Here is a 21,441-nt window from a genome sequence, read left to right on the forward strand (position 1 = left end):
TCGTGGGGGTGGGGGGTCAAACTTCCTATTCATGTTAAATACATGTGGCTTGCTTGCTGTGAGGATCTAATATAACTACAGTAGAAAAATTGTGGTGATGTTTTATGCTTCAACAATAGGATAGATTGATCTTGAGACATTTCATGATTATCTGAGCTTAGTCCGGTGATGGCTTGTGTAAATTATTCATTGCGGATCACTTGACAAACATGGATGTGGTTTAAATTCAATGAGATAAACTATGGGACTTTGCAGGGCCACAAACTGAAAACCAGTGTTTGGTGATTTCCAACTGAGTTTTTCTCAACAAGATTGCCATGGGGGAGTTGTTCTGGGACTTGATAGGGCTTTAGCGTATGCTACAGGCAATGCCATCAGTTTCTTGGTTCTCCCCACATATGCACGTTTCGTCAAGTTGTCGTAGTCATTTTTTTCGATTGAGTCGAGGATCATTCGGTATAGCATCAATGACGACCAAACCTGCAAATTCACCCAAATGATTGATTAAATACTTGCATTATACATGATGGTTTTGTGGTATCATTGTTCTGAACCCTTAAATTATTGGTTTTAGCATGTCATAGTAGCAATCCCAATTGACTGTTTTTCTCTTAAAGATGCAATGTTTTTATCAGAAAGAAAAAGAGGACAGAATGGAACTTGTACAGATGAGTTACCGGCCAACGGCTAGCCTTGTGGAGCTGATTAGCCCCCTCCTCAGCTAGGTCAAAAAAGAACCGTGCCCTTCTGATCTGCTCTTTCATGAATTCTCTCCACCCCTCTGTGACTTTCCTCGAGAACACATCCTTATCGCACAACCCAAATTTCTCCAGTTCATCTTGTGGAAGATAAACTCTCCCTCTTGATGCGCTGATTGCATTCAACAAATTGGATAATTAGAGACAGCAGTTGTAACATTGGAATATTTCCTAAAGAACTTGGAAATAAATAAAGTTGAGTTTACTCTTCTCCAACGTCGCGTAGAATGTTTGTTAGCTGATTGCCGATTCCCAAATAGAGCGCTGCGTTGTAGATGGTTTGAGCTGAAAGTGATGATTCTGGTGCAATCCCCATCACTGGAACACTCATTAGGCCAACTGTTCCAGCCACATAGTAGCAGTATAAGTAGAGCTCTTGAAAATTAGCATACCGATTCTTTCTAGTGTCCATCCTCATACCCTCTATCATGTCCTTGAATGGCTACAAATCAACAACAAAACCATATCAAAACATACACAACAATGCATATATATATATATATATATTGATTATAATGATTGATGGTGTATACTGTATAGTAAGAATAGGGAAGTGAAGTTTTACTAGCACCTTTATATCCAAGGGGAATTTGTGAACAGTATCAGCAAGTGTAGCATCAAGCATGTCATAGGGGCGCCCGTTAAATATATTCTCTAGTCTCTCTTCCCATCTATCGAGAACTGCTGAGGTAAGGTGGACTGCGTTTGGGCCATCGACCAATTCATCTGTCCTCCTGCACCACACTGCATAAGATGGAAAACCACAGAAAAATAAAGAGAGCCAAATAAGAATATGTGTAGGAATTGGTTTTTGCAAATAAATAATTAGCAAGAATACACTTTACCATAAATAGCCCATATTGCTTTCTTTCTCTCCTCAGTCATCAATTGTGTTCCTGCATCATGACCATATTCATACTCGAATCATTAAAACCATCAAACATTTGTGCAAAGAAACAAAGGTTTGAAGATGAACCTAGGTAGAATGTCTTTGCATTTTCAGCACATATGTCCTTGCATCTCTCATATGCTTCTTCAAGAAACATAGGATGGGAACTAGGGTTGGGACAAGCATCCAGCGAGGTCGATGAGTTATTTTTCTGTGACTGTCTCTGGACGATTTCGTGTACCAACAGATGAGTGCAAGGAATGCCATGAACTGATAGTTGTGTCTGGGAGAAGTCTCTCCTTTTCCTGGGAACAGATATGCCTGCTTCAGCTCTTGCACTAGTTTTGCTGTACTTGTGTGGCAAGAACACAGAGTTGGTTGGTGTGGAGTTAGGATTAACAGCAGCAGAAGAAAAAGCTGCATTCATTTTGATGGGAAGGGAGCTCAGGTTTTGTTGTGAAATGCTGAGAAAGAGGTGAAGCTATTGATCTCTTGGAAATCAGAAGATGTAAATATATGTAATATACAATTTAAACAAAGAAGGGAATTTGGTATGTATTTATTAGTTTGCAAGAAATATCGACAAGACAAGCGTATAAAATATTGGTATTAATCATATACACGTATTGTTACACCGTACATGCATGTGAAAAAACACAAATAATGAAGAGATTAGAATAGAGGATTTGGCATGGAAAAAGAGTAGTTTGCCAAATTCTTAGGTAGGTGTAGTTGAAGAATTATGTTATATAGGTGATGCATGATGAGTATTCAAAGTAGCAGTGATGAAGTGTTTGAAAGCCCATTTTAAGTTTTGAGATATGTATATGTATTAGTAGACAATATTAATATTAGAGAGCAGAATATCCCCAAGGTTTAGAAGTAGAGATTGGAAGAGGACAAGCAAAATGATGATTCATGAGTCTAAAGATGCTAATGCTATATGTCTTAATTTAGTGTAGTTGTAGTGAATATATAATTAGGGGATCTCACCCATCTTTGATGCCTTTCTTCAACTCTTGTCCTCAAATATTACGTTACTATCCATGTCCAAGAGTGCCTGCCAACTCCAACTCCAACTCCAACTCCAACTCAATTAATTTACCATCATCATTATCTAATTCTTTATTTTTCACATCGATAACTACAAAAAATCCTTTTTTTACCCTTAATTATCTATTTCATTCTTGTCCTCATCAATACTACCAAACACAACATAAAAAAATAAAAAATACTCCTCATCATCATACTAAAAAACCAACTTTTTGCAAAACAACAAAGTAATTCATTGTTACTCACAAAATACATATGTCTATATTTCCAACAATGTGAGTAGTAATTTCTTTTATATTTTATTTAATTAAATAAATATAATAAAATTCTAAATTATGTCCACGCTTGGGCCATCTTCATTCTAAAATTGGGCCTATAAAATGGACTTTTACAAATCGAAGGTCCATTAATAAAAATAGGCCAGGTAAGAGGAGTTCGGTCCCCCCACGCTACCCAAAAATTTAATTATCTTTGAAAAATTGCCAATTTCCTCCGTTCGATACTGCACGTAATTACGATCAGGCCACTCCTGTTTGCATGTTCAATAGCGGGAGGGAAAGGAATTAGCTCGACGAGCAAGAAGACGGTGGTGCTCCTGTGCTGATTCCGGGGAGATACTGTCAAAGGGTTTATAGTGTAAGTTTTCTGTTTGGCTGAATTGGCAATGCAGAATGCTAAGGCCTTAGTTTTTTCTTGTTTGATTTATAGTTGTCGCGTGCTTCTTAAGTGATTTCAAGCTACATTTTGGATTTCTGTTCCTGGTGGGCGTAGGTGTAACTTTCTGTGATTGATAGTGGAATTGGAACAGGAAATTATGCAGGAAGAAAGGTCCGCAAAGTTAAGGGGCTGTTTGGTAGTGTAGACACCAACTGTTTGATACAAGTCCTGTGTCAGCTCATTGTACTTTTGACAAATCAAGTTTGATGACAGGCCAATTTTGGAGTAGTAAAATTTGATTAACTGGGATTAAACTTAATCAAGTAAAACATTGCTAAAAGATGGATGTGCACTCTAAACACCGAGTAGGCTTGAGATCATTCTGTCCTATTACCTACTAGGTTGAGATCCTCAGGCATCTGTGTCATCACCATAGGAGATGATCTTGAGTCTTGCTTGCTTATTCATAAGTTCTTTATATTGTTTCTGATGGTTTTACTTCATGCTCTTGTTCTTCCATTTTTCATTTGTTTGTTTATTTTCTTTTCTTTTTGAGTTAGATGCTTGTGTTCCCATGTGTTTGCCCTCTTAATTTCTGTTTAGTTTAGGGACCTCAAGTTGCTGATCAAGGTTGTCTGAACATATACTGTTAACCTCTGAGATCCCACCCCACGTTTGTGAACTAATTGTGGTGGGAGAAGGTATCTAGACATGGATGATATGTTGTCCGGGGAACCCTCTAATCATGGATCACATGAAGGAGACTCTAAGGTTTCACAGGACAAGCCAGAAGAAGGTGGCAGGGGTTGGTATTTCTCCAGGAAGGAAATTGAAGAGAATTCACCTTCAAGAAAAGATGGCATTGATTTAAAGAAAGAAACTTACCTGCGCAAGTCATACTGCACACATTTACAAGATTTAGGGATGAGGCTGAAAGTGTAAGGTTTCTTTTGGATATTTATGTGTCTCTGATATTGTTTCTTGTCATGTTGAAATTCGAGTGTAAGGTTTCTTTTGGATATTTGATTGTGTTTTATATTATTTCTTGTCATGATGAAACGTTTTTGGTTTCTTTAAGTTTCTTTTTGCTAGCGATGCTTTTCTGGAATGTAGTGCTTCTGGTTTCTTAAGCTGTATACATTTGTAGTTGGCTCTTCTATCTTTGATTCTTTCTGTTACATGAAGCACATGGATAAATGGATATTAAGTGTTCTGGTGAATCTATGGACACAAGTTTCTCTATTCGCAAATGTGATGCTGTGCTAATTTTCTCCATGCTGCATTAACCCATTTGATTTCATTGTGATGTCATCTTGTCTTCGTATCTTGTGACTTCTGAAATAATGCTGATGGCATTGTGATGCAGGCCTCAAGTAACAATAGCAACGGCAATAACATTTTGTCACCGCTTCTTCCTTCGACAGTCCCATGCCAGAAATGATAGGAGGGTGAGTTAATTTTTTATTTAGTAACTATTCATTGATCTGAAGCTGATAAAGTCTTTGGGTATTTCCCTGCTTTTGCAGAATGACTGCATGCCATGTTAACAAGAAAAATGTCATCCCAACTCATCAGGATCTTGGTCTGGATGTTGAGCACATTGTGTAGTGTTCTTGGGCATAGGCCTATTAGAGGTGTACACCTACAGGAACCTTGACCCATCAAATTAAACTTGCTTGGCTCATAAGAAGTTGCAGATCTGTAAAAGAAGTTCTGTGTAATAATTTCTTGCCCAAAGATGAGCTCTGTTTGAACTGATTTTGTTGATCTAAAAGGGCACTGGAATTTGAGACCTAGTTATGCGCTCGTTGTTCAGGGTCAGTTTCAGAGTTATAATTTTTAGCTAGAAAGACAGAGATAATCTGTTAAGTAGATTCAGAAGATATAACCTCTTCTCTAACAGTTAGAGAGAAACTATTGAAGAAGTAACATTTTCCAAAAGTGAAACCATCTTCTTCTTAGGATAAGATGATAAGAAATATAGAAAATGCCTCTTGATGGAGGTCACTAGGCTAAAGAGTCCATAGTCTTTCCAAAGAAAAAAAGAAAAACAAATGCTCGTGAAATTGATGAAAGAGAAACTATGGAGTTCCTTGTGCTCTCAAATACCGAAGAAGAACATGATGACCAAGTCATAGAAAGGAAGAGTTGGGACAACATATGCTATTTACTAATTGCTTTAACCCTAACTTCCTTGGATGACATGACATGAAGTAATTGCAATTTTGGTGCCTGAATGATTGCGCACTTCTCGCAGACCATTGCCACGGTATGTATGTTTCTTGCGGGTAAGGTTGAAGAAACTCCCCGTCCTCTGAGGGATGTGATACTTGTCTCATATGAAATTATTCACAAAAAGGATGCTGCAGCTGTGCAAAGGATCAAGCAAAAGGTGATGTACTTTATTCCTGCTTGTTGCTTTTAAGTGGCTTACTACTACTTGAACTTGATTCCCTTTCCTCATTTAAGTTAGGACTGCAACTCCTTTTCTAGAAGACTACAGCTGAAAAAACTTGTATAGCAGGTCATGTCAGTATGTTAATATGCATTTTATTTCCATACAGTTTTATTTTCAGTTTCTATGCTTCCTCATATCTTTTACTGTTACTCGTGTTTTATCCTTTGTGCAGGAGGTATATGAAAAACAAAAAGAACTTATTTTGCTGGGAGAAAGGGTTGTCCTTGCTACTCTTGGTTTTGATCTTAATGTGCAGCATCCGTATAGGCCCCTTGTTGAGGCAATTAAGAAATTTAAGGACGCCCAGAATGCCCTGGCTAAAGTCGCATGGAATTTTGTGAATGATGGGTATGTGTGTGCTTAGCATAGTTTCATACTGCCCTTTCATGACCATTCATCCTCTTCCCTTTTTGACCTGGGAAAGTGGCATGCAGGCTTCGGACGTCTCTATGCCTGCAATTTAAGCCCCACCATATTGCAGCGGCTGCTATTTTCCTTGCTGCCAAGTTCCTCAAAGTGAAGCTCCCATCAGATGGTGAGAAGGTTTGGTGGCAGGACTTTGATGTTACCCCACATCAATTGGAGGGTCCGTATCTTGCCTCTCGTAGCTTGAGCATATTACATCCATGGTGTTGAATAGCTAGTATCTACATTATGGTATCATGCACCTGTTTACTTTATCGAAATGATTTTTTCACTTGTAGATAAAATGAGAAAAGTGGACCTGTCAAGGGTGATGCAATTTGATTGAAATGACACCTGATTAAGTATTGTACTAAATGAATGGATTTCCTGTTCCTTGCAGAGGTTAGCAATCAGATGTTGGAATTGTATGAACAAAGTAGACCATCTCAGGCTAGTGAAGCAGAAGGGAGAGCGGGAGGCAGTCAGCGACCTCCTTCAAAAGGTTCTCGTGGTAATGCCGAACATCCTGCTAATATCAGTTCTTCCCATGATGGAAGTGCTTCAAGAGGAGCATCCTTGAAGCCAACACCCACAAGGCTAGTTGCTGATCAGCCGCATGCTGATAATCACCGTGGGCCCCCTAAAGTGACTCAAACACAAAGTAGTGACTGTGGAATCTCTGAAACAAATAGCAATATATATCACAGGGGAGATGATGAGATTAGTGGCAGACAGCAACATGAGCGGCAAGCATTAACCCACCAGGCAAACTTGGAGGAGATTCAGAATACTCCAATGTTTAGGATTGAAGGACACGGCGAAGATGATCAAGAAGGGAATTCTAGGGAAATTCAAGCAAGGGATATAGTTGAACAGAAGGATAAATATCATGGTAGAAATTTGTCCCACAGGAGTGATACATTCGGGCAGTCACTTCAAGATGCTAAAACAAAGCTCGATAAAGAAAAGCTTAAAGCAACCTTTGAAAGGAGGAAGGCCCGTGGAGACATAACTCATAAAATGGGCCCTGTCGATGAGCTTGAGAGGGAACTGGAGGATGTTCAATTGCTTGATGTGAATGAGCAGATTAAGCATGAAAGAAAACAAAGCGAGTCCATATCTTCAAATCGGGCAGGATGTGATAACTCTCCCATGAAACATGAGAACGAGGCTGGAGACGGACATTACCAGGATGTGAAAAAGCTTTCTCATGGCAATGATTTTGATGCGGTAGAAGAAGGGGAAGTGGAACCGTCTGATGATACTGAACGTGGATATCAATCACCTTCACCCAGCATTCGCCAGAAGAAGGCTGGTAGCCTGCAAACCAGTGAAGAGAAAGCCATGGAATGATCATCATCAGCGTCCAAAAAACCAAACTCGCGAACTACTATCCACAGTACAGAAATGGGTTATGGAGGCTTGGTTATCCAGAAAGGTGACACAAACGGCAGGAGAACCATGTATAACATGTGTTCAGTGATTGCTTGAGAGTGTTGGGTTTGCGCTAAATGTTTTACATGAACTGAAACGGAAACTATGGTCTCTTTTCAGGCAAGGAATGTTCAGACTCGTACCTCAATTAGTTATCTTGAAATATATGTCAACTTGAACATACAAGCAAGGTAACAATGACGGTGTATTGTTGGATTAGTTAACTGCATATAGTCTGCTCATCTCACTTTGAGTTCAAAAGTATTAGGCAAAAGAACTAGAAAGGATATAAAGTAGGTTTTGTCAGTTTCAACCTCATGCTTATCTCAAACCAAGATTGTTTTCGAGATAGCATTAAACCAAAGAATCTAAAGTTGTAAGAAAAAAGGAATGATTTAATAGGCTGTTGCAGTGTAACGAGACTCAAGCAAACAGAACGTTGAAGTCAGAATATAATGGTCAGAAAGTGTGCCAAATCCAGTACATTTTGCTATAACAAGCATAATGCTATCAGAATGAATCCCTGAACGAACTTCTGAGGTACAAGGATTCAACTTCTCCATGTAGTATGCATCAGCTCTTTACTATTGTAATTCTATGTGATTATGTACAATATATAGACAAATGCAAGAAGCTACGAACTCTGTTTGTTATCTCTAAAACTAAACGGCATCGGTTTAAATGCTGCCAATACCACAGACACTTTACACATAAGGAATCCCATTATTCCAAATATAAGGTCTTTTGGTGTCAGCTTAACAGCATCCTCTCCTGAGGCATATTTCACTGTTATGATCGCAAATGCAAATGCCAAGACGAGGCTTGAAATATGACCCTTTAGTCTTCTGAACATTTGAACAAAAATTCCTTCCCTCTCACTTGGAACGAGTTCTTGTGCTGCTAGTCCATCAACTGACCTTTGCAACAACAATAGATAAAAGAATCCGCACAATCCACCTGCTAAGAACGCGTATGTAGCATTTTGCCCTGTCCAAAACGATGCAACTGAGGAGCCTCCCAGGATAAGCATTGCATCGTAAAATAACAACGAGAATTTCAGGTCTGCATATTCCTTCATGCTTTCTTCATTTGATGTGAGGTGAATACCAGGTGAGGATGATGCGTTTAGTGAGTATTCCTTGAACAAGGTAAATTCATACTCGGAAATTGCAGTAACTGAGTGAGGTCTGAATTCCATCATAGAAACATCACTCTTTTCCCCAAGCAAGACATCCTCAAACTTGAAATTATACTGCAAGCCAATTAGTTGTTTGCTTTCTTTGTTGTTTTCTGCTAATGAAGGCTGAGAATCACAAATGATAGTCAAACTCATACCGCCTATTCTCCACTGACCTGCCATTTGCGGAAAGAGAGGAGTCAAATTGTGCAAATACTTAGATGTTTTTTTCATTGTAGTTAATTATAACGAAATACAACACAAGACAGACATACAATTGTGCAAATAAGCAACCAGAAATTATCATCAATTTTGTTTTTTCTCATGCAAAACTTTGACAAAAAAATGCAACTAAAAGAGGCTAAAGAGCGCTCCTTACTTTTATGTCTATGAAAATGATGCGATTGAACTGAATATGGAAAAACAGATCTTCTATGTAAACTAAGTTAACCTGATTCCAAGCTGATCCAAACAGCTATAATTCTCCCAAGTTTAGGTCCCTCAAAAGCAAATTCATCAACGGACCCTCCTTGAAAATGCAAAGTATCAGGCATGTCCTTGTCTTCTGACAACGAATCAATTCTAACTGAAGTGGCAGGTATTCTTTGCAGTATCGAGGATCCCTTCTCATCAATCAAACATAGTAGAACTCCAGAGGTCATGTCACTGAGACCTGATCCATAAATTTTACTGGTTTGTAGCTTGATTCTATACAAGCACTCGGTCCTTCCAGAGGTTAAAGAAGTAACCGCCTTTTTGGCTGAAGCATCTGTGCAAACATTCACTTCCGAGGCTGGTAGGAGCAGGGAGGGTTTTGCATACTCCTGAAAATCTAAAGCAGACCCTTATCGTTGGTTCAATTCAAGCACCAATAGAAAGCCATATTAAAATTCTTTTGCCACCAAATGAAGAAAACACCATATATATACACAGATATATATGATCTATCAGCCGTTTGATCATTCTAATTTATCTGAGGGTCTAAAACTAGAAAATAACACTTCTAAGACTTCCAGTTACTGAAGACAATACAAGTTGATGTTTCTACATACTGATTACATAACCATAAAAGACACCAAATACTTTCAAAATTGAAGTACTAATTTCCCCGAAATGCCATGCAACTCATTAAAATTAGCTAGTACAAACAGATCACCATTTGAGATTTTCCCAAGATTGAATCGCAACAGCTTACATAAGGTGCAGCATACGCTTCCAGGAACAACCTATTATCATTTTCCTTCTTTCATGCATGGATAACGAACTATGAACCATAGAACCTTTATCCTTAAATTTCCTTCCACATAAAAATTGAAACTTGAATGGTATAAAGAGAAGGTGTTGTCGGTAAAGTACCTTGGTAGCTCGACTTTTTGGAACGAATAATGAGTGGAAAATACTGAAAATTAGTCGGTGGAGTTCTGGCGTGAAGTGGGATGATCGAATATGTCGAAAGAAATGGAGTGTGAGTTGATGAAATTAAGAAATTCGAAGAAAGTGACTCCATTTCTGAAATTTCAAGAACCAGAAGGATGGAACTGCTGATTGATTCTCGAGTCATATGGAAAAATATCATGATTTTAGTAATATGCGACTTTAGTTGTGAAGTTAAGAATCGAGAGAGCCCAATGACTTAATTACCCACAACAAGCCCAATAAAACTTTTGTGAGTCCGTATTTTATTTTAAGGCCTAGAGCTAGAAAAATGGACGGTTGGGTCGGGTTTGGATTGGGTTCGCAAATGAAGGCAAGTGAAGGCAGTTGATTCAGAACTGCTATTTGAAATAACAATTTTTAATATTTATTATTTTTTTAAGTTTTTGAAGTATATATATATATATTTATATAAAAAATAAAATTTTATTTTTACTTACAAATAGCGGTTACTTACACCATCATACTAATAATGATAGAATTGCGATTTGAAATCGCAAAACAAATTGCAGTACTGCCTAATTACATAATTTTTTTTTAAACAATACCAATTTTATAATTTTTTTTATTTTGTATCATTTAAATAATTTCTCCGTTATTTTGTGTGGTGTGTGAGAGATGTGAAACTGTGTTGTATATGAGGAAAGAAAAAATGGTGGGTTCCTTTAGTTTTTTATTATTTTAATTTATGGGTTGAAACCATTAAAATTCATATTAAACTCATTATCAATTCATATCCAATCATACAAAATATAATTGTATTTAACTCCAACTCATATTAATCTATTTTAAAATACAGTAAAACCTCTATAAATTAATAACCTTGGGACCATGAAATTTTATTAATTTAGAGAGATATTAATTTATCGATAAATTAATATTTTATTAATTAAAAGAGAGATTTTTTAAATTCAACAAATTTAGTACATATGTATTGAAAATAAATGAATTCATATATGTTTCATTGATTATATTCATGCATCAATTAATTTTTTATAACTAATTAAATATATTAATGTATAATATCAATTCATTATTTACAATTAACTATAATATTTATAGACACATGTATCAATTCATTAGAATAACTTAAATATACATGTTTATATTAATTCATTGCACTTAAATAACTATTATACCCAATTAAATATATTCATGCATGATGAATGAAACATATACTACATAAATCTCAATACGATAACAAAATAATTCATAACACCCAACCATGTCTTCGCATCTAAAAGACATCACAAAAATCATCCATGAATGATCAAATGCGTAAAGCATTACATACTTCACATTTTAGTAAATTACCATAATATTTATAATTGTAATATTTATGAATTATTAATTTAGAGTTTTAATGGGACCTAATATTTATAAAGGAATTTTTCAAAAAAATATTATTTTATTATCTTATCGAATTTGATGATTTTTTACAAAGGCCCAAGTCGGGACCGGAAGATTTTATTATTTTATAAAGTTTATTAATTTATAGAGTATTAATTTATAGAGGTTTTACTGTATAACCAATTGGTCCAACCCAACCTGACCCAAAATTAATTACGTTGAGTTGAGTACCCATAGATCTTAACCTATCCTGCCACCACGCTAAGGGCCAGTTAGCTACTTTTTTGCCATTTTAATTCCATTTAATTCCTAATATTTTGTACGAGCCATTAAAGTTTAAACTCAGCTCGGTTTCATATTTGTTTCTCCCAACTCAATACATGCTAATTTCGTGACTGAAAAATTCTTGTTTAAATCTGGTTCGGCCAAAATCAATTCAATTACAAAGCAAGTATGATACATTTGTTCTGTAATTAATCACTTTTACTTAAATTATACAGCAATTAGATAACAAATTTAGTTCAAGTTTAATTGAGTCGGGTTCCAATAAAAAATTTTCCTTTGCTAACTCATCTTTTAAGGAATTACTATCTATAAAGAACTAATGTAGAATAATTAGACTTTTTATGAATATATTCATCATCATGTAACATGTACCTTAAAATTTTTGTTCATAGTATTGATAGCCAATTATAACTAAATTTTCAACTACATTAACAGGCAAAGTAGTTCTAAATAATTGAAACATTAATAACAATAATCACATTTATCATCATATTGCTGAGCCTGAGAAGAAGAATCCCTTCTTCAACTCATCCGTTTCTTGCCTGAAAACCGAGACCAAATCTTCCTCCAACACAACCAAAACCTTGATGGTCTGCTCCTTTCCCGGCAGGAAAAAGCAAGGCTCTGGGCTCCCCAACAAGTGCCTCGACAGCGGCACCACCGCCACGGGCCCGCCCCATCCGAAGTCCACCGTCGAATGGCCCAAGTGTCGCCAGTCGGTAAATCCACTCACTCTCCTTCCACCGCTAATCCCTTTCTCGTAATGCAACTCCTGGAATTCGATAAACGAAGAAACGTACTCGTTGGTGGCGTTGTGCTTGCTTTTCTTGATGGAGTCGGCTGTTCGCCAGATGGGTTGCTCCGCCACCTCTCCCGCCGTGAGGTGTACGTACATCGGAACACAGCCGTTGCCCCAGTAGCCAGCGGGAAGAGGTGGGTTCACTGTCTTTCTGATGTTGATGGAATATGCAAATGTGACCTTTTCGTCTCCGGGTACTTTGCTGGCTCTAGTCCTGTACCAAGATTATAGATTGCAATGATCAAAAGAACATTGAACAAAGTTAAATTAGGATAGTCCAATACGTTACCTTGCCCTCCATATAAAAGCACCCAATGCTTCAAAAGTGGTAAACTTTAACCCGGATTGCTTGAATAACAATCCCTTCAGCTGATCCAACCATTCCTCTTTCACACTAAAACAATCCTTGATGACCCGTTTGCCCGAACCCTTATAAGGGAAGAAATCCTTGTCCAAGCTCAAGAAGTCATGAATTGGGAACTCTACACGGGGCGGGTTCCTTGGTCCCAGCAAAGTGGACCGATCCCAAGTCGGGTCGACAGTCACATGACCCGATCCACGTGCCAACTCTGCCATGGCGTTGAAGAACAAGGTCGCTCCAAGGCCATCGCAGATGGCATGATGTACTGCTGCCCCAAGAACAAACCCGCCGCAACTGAATCTTGTCACTTGCAGTGTCATGGGTCGAATCGAGTCCTCTTCGGGATCGGGGTCGGGCACCAGCTGCTGGGCAAACTCTTCCACGCCAACATCATCAAGGTAACTGACAGAGCTCAACGGAGAATTAACAACAGAGCTAACGACCGGGACTCCATCGCCCACGCGGCAATGCAGCTCGAGGCGGCCGTCTGGGAGGCGGCGTTTAAGGGTACCGGCGAATGGGTAATAGTGGACGAGGGCGGCGGAGAGGGCGGCGGAGATGACGCGGAAAGGGTCCGCATTTTGGTGGAGGGTGTTGGAATAAAGCCGAAGGTAACGAAGAGTGACGAGGAGATTGCGGTCGGTGTCGATGTGGGAGAGAGAGAGGAGGTGATCGTGGTCAAAAGGGGATTTAAGAGGGCGGACCACGGCGGTTTCGTGGATAGTGAGGTGCATTTTGGGGGAGGAATGGGGAGGGCGGAGGTGGTGGGGCGGAGGAGGAGGTGACGTGGAGTATAATACGACCTCATCATCACCATCATCATGTATATATAATAGCCAATAGAAGGGGTGGGGGTAGGGGTGGGGTGTTAGGTGGGAAATAAAACCAACCAATAGTGAGGAAAAGAGTATTATTAACAAATAAGTGTTGGGCTTATTAAAAATGATATCGGCAGTTTTGTTGGGCCTATTAACAAACAAAAGGCCCAACTTTGATGAATTCTGAATGCAATTACAGAAATAGTCCTCTCCCCATTTTCAGTTTGCTTTTACAATAATACATCAACAATTGCTATTTGCTTCTCCCTTCCAAGTTGGTACTGTTGTTCAAAAATCCATTCCCAATCCCCACCCACCCATCACTCTCTGCCTCTGCTCATCGCCTCTATCTATTATTTCAGGTTTGATTTTCTCTCTTTCGGTGCGCATATAGGACATGCATTTATCGACGTGATTCCTTAAGATTTAGGAGATTTAGTACAAGGTATTTTGTGGATCTCTTGTCGTTCATTCGGTCTGAACTTGGACGACTGATTCTGCAATCATTTTCTGTGTGTATTTGTAACCCCCCCCCCCCAACTATCTTGATTGTATTCCTTTTTAATTTTCAGTGGTTTAGGATTTTGGTTCGTGTTTTTGCTGACAAATCGTATCATATTTTATTGAATCTTAACCGGCAACAATGGTGTCCTTCGAGATGAACGATCGGAAAAGTAAGTCACTTCCACCTATGTTGCTATTTTCCTTCATCTAATTGTACATAATTTCCTTCTTCCTTTGGAGCGTGTTTCCGGGCAAATATGCATGTATGAGGGCTCATTGAAGTTGAGCGACTTGTGTAAAGTGTAAACTACAGTTGCTTTGTGAATGTTACTTCTTGTTGTGGCACGTGCTTTTAGGTGCACAATTGCATTTTTGGGTACATCCTAAATAACTGAGTATCACAGATTTTGAAGTAATCGAATATAAGTTGTTACATTCTTCCGTCTCAACTGTATCTTTGTATTGTATACTCAAATTCATATTTTTAGTTATATGTTCTGTTCCTTTTATCTTTATTTCTTTCTGTTCTGCACCTAAGTGCACTAAGACAGTTAAATTAGCATCCTACATCATCATAAAATAGAAAATTTTCTGAGTATTTAGATAATATGTTTCTTCCTTGGTGTTGTAACAGAAATTGGACTTGGTTTGACGGGTTTTGGAGTTTTCTTTTCATTTTTGGGGATCATTTTCTTCTTTGATAAGGGACTAATCGCAATGGGAAATGTAAGTATATTGTTGAAGATGCTGGTCGCTTGTTTCATGTTGAATACTTTTCATTTCTCGTATTACTAATGTGCTCCTATTTTACTCAACAGATCCTCTTCTTCTCAGGGGTGACATTAACCATCGGACTCAAGTCATCCATGCAGTTCTTTATGAAACGTTCTAATTTTAAGGTTTCGTTTGTTTGATGAAGACATTATATCCCTGCTATCTGCTCCCATGTTTTCTTATTGTAACTTTTGGATTTTCTTTTTTTTTTTTTGTCATATTGGTTGCAGGGGACAGTTTCATTTGGTCTTGGCTTTATCTTGGTCATCATTGGATGGCCCATAATAGGGATGATTATTGAGGCATATGGATTTGTTGTGCTCTTCAGGTTTGATTATGCATATTGGAAAATCAGTTTAGTTCAACTTAGGTTACCTCCATGTTAGAACTTTGATAGAGGAATTTACTATTTGTTCATCATTTGCAGTGGCTTCTGGCCTACACTGGCTGTTTTTCTGCAGAAGATTCCTATTCTTGGTTGGCTTTTACAGCAACCTTTTGTGAGATCGGTATGTTTGGTTTGACATCTTAGTTATGTGTTCGGAATGCAGGGAGCGAAGATTTATGATGCTAGATTTGACTTTAGATGCAAAATGCTGTGTGTGGCCTTGCAGTTGGTCGTGTTGGCGTGTGTTTATTTCTAAAACTAGTTCAATTCGTCGATAGACCAATGAGTTCAAAAAAAATTATGAAGTAACAGGCTAAAAGTTTTGACAGGATGATTTATTTAGATACAACCTGATTGTCACTCAGATGTTTTCTTTTGTTCCAGTAACATTTCTCTCCGAGAGTGATGCTTCTTAAAATGTCCGGCATCACATCCAATGTTACTGTATAAGCCGACCTCTCATTTATTTTCAATATGCATTTATAAGTACATTGGTTCACCATGTAATGCCAAACAGGTATATAGTTTCTTGTTGACTCATTTCCAAAAATCTAAACGTAAAGCTGAAAGAACCTAAAATCTGGTAACAATTCAGAAATACACCTTTATTGCTCGAGTCTATCACCTTGGAACCATGCCAAAGCCTAGTATTGCCCTCGGTCATGCCAGAGCATATACTAAACATGTGTACCTTCTCTACCATGTTGGCTCTTTATGCAATCAGTGCTATTTTGCTCTTGAGCTTATAGGCGTGTGGATTCTTCTTTAATTCATAATTTAGCAAATATGTTTCAAATTCTGATAAGGCAAAGGTTCAATATTTGAATGATGAATTGCTATGTCCTGGATATGTTATTTGTTAAGGAAGTACTCAAAACGTGTCTGAGATTGTACAGAGTGTACTAGAGATGATCTATGACTTCTCTAAAAGTAGTTTGCTGAATCCCGAATATTTCTTCCCCCTATGGCTTTGAGTGCATCCACATTCATGTTTCATTGTATGACATCACATGTTTGTGTCTTTTGCAGGTTTTTGATCGCTATCGAGGAAAAAGGGTACCTGTATAGTAAGTTTCTCGAGAAAAATGTTAGATGCGGCACCTTAGGCCACTTGTAAGTGTTGTAAAATACTCCGGCCGAGGTCCATGTAGACAGATGACAGTTTTTGCTAGTTGGTCATATAGACTTTTGATTAATGCATGTTGATATTCTCAACATTGCCTTTCTCACCACTGGCAAATTGGAAAGTCTAATCCTCTTGATGCATATTTAAGATCCCCCTCTGCTTTTGCAGTTTAGCACTGGCCATTTGTTATGCAATATTCTTTTCCTTTATACGAATGTTTATGGATTCTTTCTCTGTTCATATACATTGTGTGCCAGGAAACTTTAACAAGTCAGTTTTGGGTTTTGTATTTACCATATGTTGCAACTCCAAACATGCAAATGTTCATTTTCTTTTCCCATCCGTTAGGGATATGGCATCTGGGTTTTACTGCAAAGTGGTTCTCGCTGTTCCCTGACCTAGGGCCCTACGAACATTCCGTCACTGCTGGGAGTAGATAATTGCACTGATTTTCCATCTGAAATAGATAAATTATGTTCCTCCGCCTTTTCCTTTTCTTGAATACTCAATAACCGCCCGTATAATTTTACTTGGAAGTGCATGCTTGGATTTGGACATGCCAACATGGTACTCCAATGTTTTATTCTACGAGCTGCTTACACGAATCATGTGTTTTTAGCCACTAATCGCCAAAATAAACTCCCACTAGTTCAAAGCTCCTTTTTCCCTGGTTTGGGCCCTTGTAGGCCGCTGTGAAGTAAAATGGTCTAATGACAAAAGTTGACTGCAAGCCTTCGACAAGGCAGGGAACTATTCTAATCATAGGCGTTTTCATCGTTGCATCAGTTTATCAATTCCATGCATTGTTTGATTTGTGAAGTTTGAGATACAAAACAATCCGACACTTCAACCTGTTTCTCATCTTGAGCAAACTTGAAGCAATTCATCAAGTACGAGAGTTCTTTTTCAATTTAGTTTTACCAGATGACCCTTCAGAAGCTGCAATGTATGTTTCGGCATCAATATTTTCAGCAGATTTTCGCTTCCCGAACTCCTTGGCTTTCCTCTGCAGGAAGAAAGTCACAGTTTGGTTCCAATTACCTTTAAATTTGAACTTCCCCAGATGAATATCACCATCAAACTAAAATTCACATTCACATTCACTCAAAATTTGGTCTCAGTTACCTTTAAAGACAATGCAATCTGAGCCACATCATTCTTATCATTAGTACTTGCCCTTGGATCTTTTGTCAGTTCCTGCAAAACCAACCAAACTCGCCATGAGAATGAAAATAAAATGCCACAATAGACAAGGCAATAAATGGAATCCCTATGACAAACCTCGGGAGGAACAAAAGCCTCTTCCCGTCTCCTTTTACTTTCAGCTGTTTTCTCAGCTTGTTTCTCTTGCTTCTCCTGCCACTTCTTTGCCTGCTTCTTCTTGTCACTTAAGAAATATTCTCCACTTTCCAGTTGCATATCAATCTGAAATTATTCAAAAGCAAGAATGAGGGAATAAAGTTTGTCTAGGAATACCCCATAGTTAAAAACATAAATTGAAAAAAGTGAGAACCCCACATCATATAACCCATTTACAGCGATTCTTATAAATGGCTGGCCACCTCGTGATTTCATCCATAGCAATGGTTATATCATGACACTACCAAGTCCGCAATAAAAAGTAGCCAATATACAGCACCCAAAAGAACACATTACTGGCATCACAAATTTTAATCATTGACGATTAAGATAAATGTCTTATATGGAATCATTTTCCCGCAATGTAACACAAAGGCAATGTCAATAGCATTCAGCAATACAAAGTGACACTTACTTTACTAGGCTGCTGCGGTGGAGGGAAGGGCGTATACGGTTTCTTCTCTTTAGTCTTAACTTTCCTTTGTTTGACATTTTTCCTGGTGTCATAAATAAAAGGAAAAATATTTTCCATCAGGACCGCAATAGACGCTTCAAGTTAATAGTTCATAATGGAAAGAATAATTTAATAACTTACTTCTTAAATTTGGGAAGAAATCTATCCCAATTCTCATTTGCAAGTGTAGGATCCTTCGCAAGTTCTCTCTTCATCATTAAAATCTGTTTTTGAGGAAGTGAGGTTAACAAATCCATGAAAAATGTACAGGCAAATTACCACATGATATTCACTTGCCAGAGATCTGACCATTCACCTTGATGTTATATACTGGATGCATTTTATTCAGAATGCAGTCTTCCACGACCTTCCTCACTTGTTTTAACCCTTTAAATGAACCCATTGCGGCGACAGTGTTTCCCTATACATTTTAAAAGCTAAAGCCCTCAACTCGTGTCTTACAACTTTAACACAAAGGAAGCCTCGTGTTTAATTGATGAAATGGTATCTTTAATATACATCTCCAACCAAAGAATGAAGAGAGACCACAGAAATTGACCTGAACCAAGATGTAGCAGCCAGTTAAGATTTCCAGTGCCTGCGTTTCATTAACTATTGTCAGCTTTTGGGCATGTATACTCGGACTTAGAGAAAGACAAAATTACAGGATATCACTATGTTGCTTACATCATATCAGAGAATTAAGTCAACCAAGTTACAAAAACAGCAGTCTGCATCAATGACTTTGTTTAGGTTATATCATTTTCAGGTTTTTATGCACAACTAATTCCAAGTGGATAGCAAAATAAGCACTTAAAGTAGCACACCTTCAGAGTAGAAGAATTTGGGCCAACCAAGTGTTGTCTTCTCTTCACAAAGCGTTCCTGCAGACAAATAATAAATCTTCAAAACCTGTCCTAACAAAAGTCTTGGTCAACCGATATTCAAATGCTTGTTAGCCAACTATCTGTTGTCTGCTTTTGTATCCTACCTTTTGATGACACACCACACATTCTGAAGTAATCCACATGGTTTTCCTTATTCTTTCAATACTATTTGTGCATATAAGTAAAAACCCACCTTATTCCGAAACATATTATGATCAATATCATATCAAGTTATCAACATTGGTTAAACAATACAAAACACACCTTGTTGCGGACCAGGTTGCCAATCTTAATGATGTCACATTGCATCTCATCATTAAGGATCTTTATTGCCTGTGAGATGACAGAGCTCCGTGAGTGCTTTGAATTAATGAATTTTCAAGAAATGAAGTCAAATTTCTTGTCATTCAACCAAAACAAGAAAAATTCCCGACTCCGCAAGAATTGTTAGTCCATACTCTAAACACAAGAAAAACAACCTTGATAACTGGAATCACCCATAGAATAAGAAAAAAAGAAAAGAAAAGGAAGATAAACGATTAAAAAGACCAATTTCCATGATGCATATGGCAAGATGCTCTAATAATAAACGAGAGAGTATTAAATCATGGAAAAATCTAATAAACAGAAGTTAATAAATAATTAATTCACAGAACAAGAAGGATTAGAAGAGATGTGACCTGAGGGGCAGGAACACTTCTTGACAAAAGTTTTATGAGATCTCTAGCCTTTACTATTATATAGGGATCCCGGGTCTTTCTGGTAGTTGAAACAGTCATGCATCCTTCAACCTGAGGGTCAAAAGTCACAAAAGGAACAAAAGTCAGCAAGGAAGGTGACAGTGTCTTTTGTAGCTCTTCTAACCAATCTCCTAATTACAGAAATTGGTTACAAAAGCATCAATTTTCATGACTACAATTACAAGACCCTTAATGGAAGCAACACATCAACACAGAGAACCATGTAAGTAAAACTACTTACCAGATTCAGTTCACAAGCAACTCCGTGCTCTTTTAGCGCACCTTTTACAATAGGCCAACACTCTTGCAAATATTTTTCTAAAAGAAATGAAACAGTAGTGAACAACTATCAGAAAGACAATGAATGACACCAGGAAATAGAGTTTTTTCAGTTCCATATCAGAAGCATTGGTCTGATGCCTCTTCCAATAGAAGTTATAAACTATAAATGCATTCAGTTTTCAAATATCCAACTTCAAAACAAGAAACGAGCATCTTGCAGTCCAATCCTACGCAAGAGCTTTTGCTCCCATAAGATGAGAAATTAAACAATTAGACCAAGAGCACAAACCCACACACGAAAGCCCAGCCAAACACAGATACACGAAACAGAACTCCTGTTACTAGCATTAAGAGAGGCCCAAAAATCCTTGCACAGCATATGCCATAACCACAACTCCGAACACGATAACTCAAAGAGTTTGCATAAGTAGGAAGAACAAGACACCAGCGCGCAGACAAAAAAAAGGAAGAAGAAGGGAGCAGATAAAAGAATGACCTCTGTACTGAGGGAATAGAGTGGAGAAAGAGCTGACTTCAAGCATGCCGCTTTCGTTCCATGAGGGATCGAATGCCTCGATTTTCCAGTGATCGATGCTGGGGTCATCCCAGGGCTTGTCCTTGTCGTGCTTCCCTTTGTGTCTGGTCCGGGGCTTTTCCTCTGTCTCACCGTTGATTTTATTGTCGGTTTCCTCTGAATCTGCCATTTTTGTCGGTCGTTGATCTCCCTTAAGCTTGATACCAAACCATAGAGAGCAAAACCCTACAAAACCTTGGAGAGAGAGAGACAGAGAAACCCTAGAAAGTAGCGAGCTGGGCTTTGTTTGCGGACAGAGCAATTACATCGAAAAGTGACGACGGTCGGCCATACATATACATATATACACACACGGATACGTAAAAATAATAACAAAAAAAAAAATATAAAAACAAGTAAGTATTCACCTTAGCTACCAGAAAAGATCGCGAGTCAATTAATTCGTTCAGATCACTCGAAATCTTTTACATCTATCCAACCTATATATATATATATATATATATATATAATATGT

General features: G+C 38.0%; 6 protein-coding genes across 13 annotated transcripts; 2 read left to right on the top strand and 4 right to left on the bottom strand.

Moving 5' to 3' along the window:
- LOC105170255 (phytoene synthase 2, chloroplastic-like) lies at positions 99-2,479 on the bottom strand. The gene is made up of 6 exons (XM_020696859.1): positions 1,735-2,479; positions 1,604-1,654; positions 1,330-1,502; positions 965-1,200; positions 678-870; positions 99-480 (listed from the first exon to the last, which is right to left on the bottom strand). Exons 1-6 carry the CDS (start codon positions 2,072-2,074, stop codon positions 304-306), a joined length of 1,170 nt encoding a protein of 389 aa, XP_020552518.1. The 5' UTR covers positions 2,075-2,479; the 3' UTR covers positions 99-303.
- LOC105170177 (cyclin-T1-3) lies at positions 3,169-7,823 on the top strand. Of its 3 annotated transcripts, none has more exons than XM_011090823.2 (7): positions 3,169-3,336; positions 3,961-4,295; positions 4,724-4,805; positions 5,615-5,749; positions 5,988-6,163; positions 6,250-6,401; positions 6,621-7,823. In XM_011090823.2, the coding sequence occupies exons 2-7, from the start codon at positions 4,069-4,071 to the stop codon at positions 7,571-7,573; spliced, it is 1,725 nt and encodes a 574-aa protein (XP_011089125.1). In that variant the 5' UTR covers positions 3,169-3,336; positions 3,961-4,068; the 3' UTR covers positions 7,574-7,823. The 3 variants fall into 3 exon arrangements, with proteins under 3 accessions (XP_011089125.1, XP_011089126.1, XP_020552522.1); XM_011090824.2 differs by having other exon boundaries at positions 3,966-4,295; XM_020696863.1 differs by lacking the exons at positions 3,169-3,336; positions 3,961-4,295; positions 4,724-4,805 and adding an exon at positions 4,883-4,991.
- LOC105170176 lies at positions 8,094-10,396 on the bottom strand. Its single transcript, XM_011090822.2, has 3 exons — positions 10,188-10,396; positions 9,283-9,663; positions 8,094-9,007 (listed from the first exon to the last, which is right to left on the bottom strand). Exons 1-3 carry the CDS (start codon positions 10,390-10,392, stop codon positions 8,289-8,291), a joined length of 1,305 nt encoding a protein of 434 aa, XP_011089124.2. The 5' UTR covers positions 10,393-10,396; the 3' UTR covers positions 8,094-8,288.
- LOC105170256 (spermidine coumaroyl-CoA acyltransferase) lies at positions 12,295-13,843 on the bottom strand. The gene is made up of 2 exons (XM_011090928.2): positions 12,989-13,843; positions 12,295-12,913 (listed from the first exon to the last, which is right to left on the bottom strand). The coding sequence occupies exons 1-2, from the start codon at positions 13,792-13,794 to the stop codon at positions 12,388-12,390; spliced, it is 1,332 nt and encodes a 443-aa protein (XP_011089230.1). The 5' UTR covers positions 13,795-13,843; the 3' UTR covers positions 12,295-12,387.
- LOC105170179 (vesicle transport protein GOT1-like) lies at positions 14,103-16,910 on the top strand. Of its 6 annotated transcripts, none has more exons than XM_011090830.2 (8): positions 14,121-14,156; positions 14,241-14,323; positions 14,451-14,552; positions 15,017-15,108; positions 15,201-15,281; positions 15,387-15,484; positions 15,584-15,665; positions 16,574-16,910. In XM_011090830.2, exons 3-8 carry the CDS (start codon positions 14,522-14,524, stop codon positions 16,610-16,612), a joined length of 423 nt encoding a protein of 140 aa, XP_011089132.1. In that variant the 5' UTR covers positions 14,121-14,156; positions 14,241-14,323; positions 14,451-14,521; the 3' UTR covers positions 16,613-16,910. The 6 variants fall into 6 exon arrangements, with proteins under 6 accessions (XP_011089131.1, XP_020552287.1, XP_020552288.1 ...); XM_020696630.1 differs by having other exon boundaries at positions 14,135-14,156; positions 14,459-14,552; XM_011090829.2 differs by lacking the exon at positions 14,241-14,323 and having other exon boundaries at positions 14,103-14,240.
- On the bottom strand, positions 17,346-21,284 carry LOC105170178 (KRR1 small subunit processome component homolog). Its single transcript, XM_011090827.2, has 12 exons — positions 20,889-21,284; positions 20,352-20,428; positions 20,051-20,161; positions 19,635-19,703; positions 19,311-19,367; positions 19,043-19,081; positions 18,800-18,904; positions 18,625-18,707; positions 18,445-18,526; positions 17,952-18,095; positions 17,796-17,867; positions 17,346-17,676 (listed from the first exon to the last, which is right to left on the bottom strand). Exons 1-12 carry the CDS (start codon positions 21,094-21,096, stop codon positions 17,557-17,559), a joined length of 1,167 nt encoding a protein of 388 aa, XP_011089129.1. The 5' UTR covers positions 21,097-21,284; the 3' UTR covers positions 17,346-17,556.

Source organism: Sesamum indicum, linkage group LG9 (genome assembly GCF_000512975.1).
Source record: "Sesamum indicum cultivar Zhongzhi No. 13 linkage group LG9, S_indicum_v1.0, whole genome shotgun sequence".
In the NCBI taxonomy this organism is placed as follows: Eukaryota; Viridiplantae; Streptophyta; class Magnoliopsida; order Lamiales; family Pedaliaceae; genus Sesamum; species Sesamum indicum.

Coding starts and splice junctions, on each gene's coding strand:
- LOC105170255 (XM_020696859.1), bottom strand. CDS start 2,074: ATGAATGCAGCTTTTTCTTCTGCTGCTGTTAATCCTAACTCCACACCA. Junction 1,655..1,734: donor TGCAAAGACATTCTACCTAG/GTTCATCTTCAA, acceptor GTCATGATGCAG/GAACACAATTGATGACTGAG. Junction 871..964: donor CTACGCGACGTTGGAGAAGA/GTAAACTCAACT, acceptor GAATGCAATCAG/CGCATCAAGAGGGAGAGTTT.
- LOC105170177 (XM_011090823.2), top strand. CDS start 4,069: ATGGATGATATGTTGTCCGGGGAACCCTCTAATCATGGATCACATGAA. Junction 5,750..5,987: donor TGCAAAGGATCAAGCAAAAG/GTGATGTACTTT, acceptor TCCTTTGTGCAG/GAGGTATATGAAAAACAAAA. Junction 6,164..6,249: donor TGGAATTTTGTGAATGATGG/GTATGTGTGTGC, acceptor AGTGGCATGCAG/GCTTCGGACGTCTCTATGCC.
- LOC105170176 (XM_011090822.2), bottom strand. CDS start 10,392: ATGACTCGAGAATCAATCAGCAGTTCCATCCTTCTGGTTCTTGAAATT. Junction 9,664..10,187: donor CAAAAAGTCGAGCTACCAAG/GTACTTTACCGA, acceptor GGTCTGCTTTAG/ATTTTCAGGAGTATGCAAAA. Junction 9,008..9,282: donor TTGGATCAGCTTGGAATCAG/GTTAACTTAGTT, acceptor CGCAAATGGCAG/GTCAGTGGAGAATAGGCGGT.
- LOC105170256 (XM_011090928.2), bottom strand. CDS start 13,794: ATGCACCTCACTATCCACGAAACCGCCGTGGTCCGCCCTCTTAAATCC. Junction 12,914..12,988: donor GCTTTTATATGGAGGGCAAG/GTAACGTATTGG, acceptor ATCTTGGTACAG/GACTAGAGCCAGCAAAGTAC.
- LOC105170179 (XM_011090829.2), top strand. CDS start 14,522: ATGGTGTCCTTCGAGATGAACGATCGGAAAA. Junction 15,282..15,386: donor TGAAACGTTCTAATTTTAAG/GTTTCGTTTGTT, acceptor TATTGGTTGCAG/GGGACAGTTTCATTTGGTCT. Junction 15,666..16,573: donor AGCAACCTTTTGTGAGATCG/GTATGTTTGGTT, acceptor TGTCTTTTGCAG/GTTTTTGATCGCTATCGAGG.
- LOC105170178 (XM_011090827.2), bottom strand. CDS start 21,096: ATGGCAGATTCAGAGGAAACCGACAATAAAATCAACGGTGAGACAGAG. Junction 19,368..19,634: donor GCAACCTGGTCCGCAACAAG/GTGTGTTTTGTA, acceptor ATTTGTCTGCAG/GAACGCTTTGTGAAGAGAAG. Junction 17,677..17,795: donor AGATTGCATTGTCTTTAAAG/GTAACTGAGACC, acceptor TTCTTCCTGCAG/AGGAAAGCCAAGGAGTTCGG.